Raw genomic sequence first — 5,533 nt, forward strand, 5'->3', positions numbered from 1 at the left:
ACTACATATTCAGACATACACACAGGTGCACAACTATTGTGACTGTTTAACTGCATGCAGGTGGTTCATTAAGCTCCCACACGCCACTCTCTCCTTTCTAGAAGGTGTTGCTCCATCTTGACAGAATGAGACAGATGCATGTTCAAATCCGGACAATAGAAAATAAATATTAGCGTTGTGAGCAATTTACAATATACACCAGTTATTGTTGAGAAATCCAATTATACCAATGAATTGAATCTGTATTTGGGAGAAAAATCTCCATCTATGTTTGAATGTTTGGGTGTGATAAATATCATCATCCGTGACTCGTACGGGTTTGACTCCAAATGAATGTGAAGCTCAATATGAGAGGAGATGACGGCGAGTAGATAATCCGTGCGTGCAACTGCATTAACGCTCAGAATTTCTCCTTCCTCTCATTTCCCCTTCCTCCCCTACATTCAGAGCCACTATCCCCCCTCCCCCCTTCTCTTCTCACCTCACCCCTCCCTCCCTCCTCTGGCTGCAGACCCGGAGCGATATGCAGTCCTTCCGAGAGCGCAGTGGTGGTTACAACAACAACCAACCCTGCTACCAGCAGGAACCCCATGAATTATCCCGCCTGGAGACCTACCGCCAACATCCACATCACCCCCACCCTCAGCACCCACATCCAGGTCCTGTTCCACATCCAGGCCCAGGACCAGGGCATACCCGGCCAGGCTATGAGGTCCACCCATTAACAAATCCAACAAACATGTCCACAGCTGGAGGGCCGGGAACTGGAGCAGGGCCCAAGGACTGTTACAGCCAGCAAGCCTTCCCTAGTTATGTGGGCAATAGTGGAGGGAATGGTAATGGTAATGGGAGCTCAACACCATCACAGGGAAAGAAATCCTACAGAGGAAGCAAAGTGCCCGCACCAAATCCCGGTCAGCACCTACAGGGTCCTGGGGTTTATGGTAACCACATGGGCCCTGGAAATTTCTCAGCACAGTATATGAGTGAGGGTCACCTACAGCAAAAATGGGAGGACCCAGCCCAGTTAGGACAGTATGAGCAGGACTTGGTGGGACGTATTGAAGCCAGTGGTACCCCTGCAACTGTTTCCTCCCAGTACTTGGACCAGAATATTCTGGGTCAGTCCCAGTCCCAATGCCACCAACCCTCCACCCCTGCATATAACAGCCCCCACCATCAAGCCCACCCACCTAATCCTGCTCCCTCTCCTCTCATTTACCCCCAAAGCCACCTGCACTACCCCCAGCATTCACCCTCTCATTCTTCATACATGGAAAAGATTAGCCCTTTGCCCCACTGTTATAAGGGTTACACCATGCCCCCCAATTCCCAATATGCCAGACAAATGAGCAGCCACAGCAATTTGAAGCAGGGGGGCTACAGAACAACCCAGAATAGTTACAGCTATCAGCAACCCCCCGCCAGAAATTATGAGCAGCAGCCCCATTTACAGGCCATAACCAACCCCCAGGAGCCCCACCCTAAATACCAACACTACAACCAAGCCCAGCAAAGCTACTGTCTGTCAGATCTGTCTGTCAGATCACCAGAACAGTATTACCAGACTTGTAGTCCTTCTTCCAGCCACTCTCCTGCTAGATCTGTAGGGCGCTCTCCCTCATACAGTTCCACTCCATCACCACTAATGACCAATCCAGAATCGTTCCAGTATGGTCAACCACCCATGACCCCTGGGGCAGCCTCCTCTTCTTCTTCATCTTCAGCTGGTATGCAGGAGCAGGCCAGTACCAATACCATGTTGATGCCTCCACGCTCACACCCTTCACCCAACGTGCCGCTTCCAGCGCCTCACAGCTATACTTCCACACCACAGGTCCTCACCATGAAAGAGCGCTTCTCGGAGAAACTGCTGTCGAACCCAAGTTTGTGGAGCCTGAATGCCCTCACTTCTCAGGTAGAGAACATCTCTAATAATGTCCAGCAGTTGCTGCTTTCAGAAGCCCTAGTGGCCAGTAAGAAAGCCAGCAAGCGCAATAGTGGCGGGAGCATCAGCAGTGTTGGAAGTGGAGCATCGTCCAAAAAGGGTGAGGAGTACAAAAGTCCTCAATATCCAGATGGTGGTGGTGGTAGTGTTGGTGGAGGCTCCATGCAGGATCCTTACTCTGCTCCACAGCACCAGCCGATGCCCCTGGAGCTCCATGAGGGAGGTTACTCCAGCAGTAGTGATGAACAACTGGAAAGGGGCTACTATTACTGCGGCCAGAGCAGAAGTCCTGCACAGGCCCCTAATAATATACAGCTCAGTCTGGATACAGTCTCTTCATGCTCCATGACATCTCCAGATAATATGTCCACAAGATCTGGAGACTCAGGTCTGCACAACCTAACTCCCGACCCTGTTCGATGTCAGTCAGGGCAGGGAGGTGATGGTATGAGTACTCCAGTAAAGAGCATTGGTGATGAGAGGTCTCCAACAAGCATTACAATCTCAAGCCCTATGAAACAAGAAAGGGACTCACCTTTGGACATTCAGCATATTGACGAGTCTGTCAAAGAAAACTTTGAGGAATCAGCATGGATGGAGAAACAGGCTGACAAAGGGGAAGTAAGGGCAGAAAGAAAACCCAAACAAGAGAGAGATTCAGACACAACTAAATCTCCAGAGAATCTGGAGAAATGGTCAGATGAAGAGAAATGCCCATCTCTCTACAGCAAAGTAAACAAAAGGGGGATGGAAAAAAGCTATTGCTTCAAGGACAGCATATACCGAGAGGTCCAGACCAAATATGAACCCGGTGCAAGAGACTCAGTTAACCACTCCCCAGCAGCTCTCTCTGACTCCAGCCAGAAGGAAGTATTTGGCCAAGAGATAAAATCAGAGGCATTCAAATCTGAGTCCCCAACTGCTTCTGAGAGTTCTGTGAAAACACTGCCTTTCATTTCTAGGGGTGACCTCGAACAGGATCAGTATTCCACAGAGAAGGAGGACAGTTCTGAGAATGCCTCTCCAACCCCCGATGTTGAGGTCAGTGATGAGGGAATCTCAGACAAGAAAGAGAGCAAAGACGAAGAGAATGAAAAGGACGCAGATGCTGAGGAGGAAGTCGATGACGAGGAAAGGGATGAAATACAGACGCAAACCCATTCCCTGACCCCTCCTATGTCTACAGAGGTTGATGAGGAGCTGGGGCAGGAGGAGACAGTGAGTCAATGCCCAACTGAGGCGCGTGCGAATTATAGACATGGGCCAGAGAGACCTCCTGGAGATCTCTGCGGCAGGACAGAGAGTCACTGTGAGTTTACTGAGCTTCATATGAGCAATGAGTCTATAGGGCTACCTGTTTATCTGAATGCCACAGTTGTGGGTGTTTCTGCAAGGGAATCTGCTATCGGAGATACTGCTCCTCAGCCTCAATCAGCTCTGCCAGTCTCAGCTCTCATTGATAAGGCAACACCTCCAGCTCCAGCCAGAGAACACATTGATCACAGTGATGTTAAAGTGCTGGAGCCAGACTCTCCTCAGCTTCCAGGGAAGTCAATACTTCCCTCAGCCCCCTCCTGGGCAGACACTCCACCATCTCCAAAAAAAGGTGATGAAGACATGGAGCCAGGCATCAGCTGTGCCAGCGCTGTGACTCCCTTGGCTAAACCAGAGCCTGTGGCCCCATCCGCTCAGCCGAGGGCATTTGGACGTAAGCACATGAGGGGCAGAAGAAGAATCATGCAATCAGGTGTAGGAATAAGGCGACAACCAACCTTGGAGCAGGAGGGGGGGAAGGAAGAAGAAACTCCCTCACACACACAGAAACCCTGTATGCCCCCAAGCAAAACTGTGCTATTCTCAGATCAAATGGATCTCACTCATCAAGAATCTATTGTGAGCCAGACTCCAAAAATTCTAAATGATGGCTTTTGTTCAAGAATGTGCACTCGCTCTTTCAATGCACCAGACTTGCCACCCAAAGTTGAGCCACATGAGAAGAGAAAACCCGGCCCAAAACTAGGTTCAAAGTCTGGTTTAAAACTGGTACAAAAGCCAGGCGCTAAGCCAGGTGCAAAGTCAGATCCCAAACCTGGAGTTAGACCAGGAACAAAGCCTGGGACAAAACCTGGATCCAAATCGGGACCAAGAATGGTACTAAAACCTGTGCCAAATGATCCAGAGGTTCCACCAAAAACACCCGAGATTGCAGTAAAGCGTAAACCAGGACCTAAATCATGTTTAAAACCTGCTCCAAAACCTGGACCAAAACCTGGAGTAAAACCTAGTCCTAAATCACCTATTAAACCAAGTCCAAAGCCAGGATCTAAACCTGGACCCACATATTTTTCACCCTCAATTGACATTGCACCCATCAAGACCCCAGTGGGGCGCCCTAAAGGTTCAATTTCTAAAGCAAAGGTGGTAAAACAAGAAGAAATCAGTCAACCTTTGACAGGATTACAAATCAAGGGCCGGAAGAGCCTGAAAATTGAACTATCACAAGAAATTCAAGACGCAAAACCAGTTAGCCAAGATGGACTAGCAAACAGTGAGGCAAAAGCACCAGAGAAAGAGAGTAAGAACATGGTTTTGAGATCCAGAAAACCCTCTCAAGAAAAACTTTCAAAAGAAAAAGAAAAAATATTAGAGGAGGTAATTCTTCCCCAGACACTAACAGAAATCAAAGCAAGTGCTGTTTCTCCAAATACAGAGCAGTCTGTCATGGTGGAACAGTCTTTAACCCCCATTTCTAATGTTCTGGCAGACCCACTGGAGCTTCCTGTCTCATCAGTCCCAACTGAACAAGCTGCAAAAAAGACTTCACTTTTGCTCAAAAGAAAACCCAGCTCAGAACATTCCACAACTCCAGCAAAGAAAAAGAGGGGTCCAAAGCCAAAACCAAAACCTTTACTGCCCCAAATACCGCTGCTGGAAGAGGTTGTTGTTACACCAAAGGAGAAGGGTAGCCGTGGCCCCAAAAGAAAGCGAGGGCCACCCAAAAAAGCCTCTGTGGTCACTTTTGCGCCCAAAGACACTCCTCTCAACATCAGCGAAACTGAAGTCGTTAGTGATATGCCTGTGGTGTCCCCTCAGTGTCCTACTAAAACAAAAGTTCTTCCCCCACGCAAAGGCAGAGGACAAAAATATGAGGCCATGGTGCAAAAAATAGCATCTCCTGGTTCAAAGAAACACCTCCCAATTCCTCAGACAGACAACATTCTGACTGATGACGTAACAACTAAGGCATTGTCTCAGCATGTCTTGAAGGAAAACACGACATCTATGCTAGGTAATAGTACTGAAATGATGGTGGCAGAGGTAAAAACCATAGAGTCTAGACAAGAAGGAGTGAAACAGCAGAAGAAAGAAGAGATGGCACAAGAAATAGACAAAGGTGAGGTGAGTCAGGACGGGTTAGTTCCAGAGGAGGAGAGGCAGGGGGTGGAAGAAGAGAGTTTGAATGAAGAGAAAACAAGACAGGGAAACATTAAACAAGGTACACAGCAGGATATCGGAGATGAAACGTTTTGGAACTCAGTGGAGACCTCAGTAGGAGTCGGGACTCCTGGACAGTCAACACAACAT

At 48.5% G+C, this 5,533-nt stretch overlaps 1 protein-coding gene across 1 annotated transcript; it reads left to right on the plus strand.

The window, feature by feature from the left end:
* The first annotated feature begins 523 nt into the window (after positions 1-523).
* Positions 524-5,052, plus strand: LOC137905565 (retinoic acid-induced protein 1). The gene is made up of 4 exons (XM_068749811.1): positions 524-3,067; positions 3,098-3,975; positions 4,048-4,346; positions 5,042-5,052. Exons 1-4 carry the CDS (start codon positions 524-526, stop codon positions 5,050-5,052), a joined length of 3,732 nt encoding a protein of 1,243 aa, XP_068605912.1.
* The last annotated feature ends 481 nt before the right edge of the window (positions 5,053-5,533 follow it).

This window comes from Brachionichthys hirsutus, chromosome 16 (genome assembly GCF_040956055.1).
Source record: "Brachionichthys hirsutus isolate HB-005 chromosome 16, CSIRO-AGI_Bhir_v1, whole genome shotgun sequence".
NCBI classification, from domain to species: domain Eukaryota; kingdom Metazoa; phylum Chordata; class Actinopteri; order Lophiiformes; family Brachionichthyidae; genus Brachionichthys; species Brachionichthys hirsutus.

Coding starts and splice junctions, on each gene's coding strand:
- LOC137905565 (XM_068749811.1), top strand. CDS start 524: ATGCAGTCCTTCCGAGAGCGCAGTGGTGGTTACAACAACAACCAACCC. Junction 3,068..3,097: donor ACGCAGATGCTGAGGAGGAA/GTCGATGACGAG, acceptor GATGAAATACAG/ACGCAAACCCATTCCCTGAC. Junction 3,976..4,047: donor GGCCCAAAACTAGGTTCAAA/GTCTGGTTTAAA, acceptor ACCTGGAGTTAG/ACCAGGAACAAAGCCTGGGA.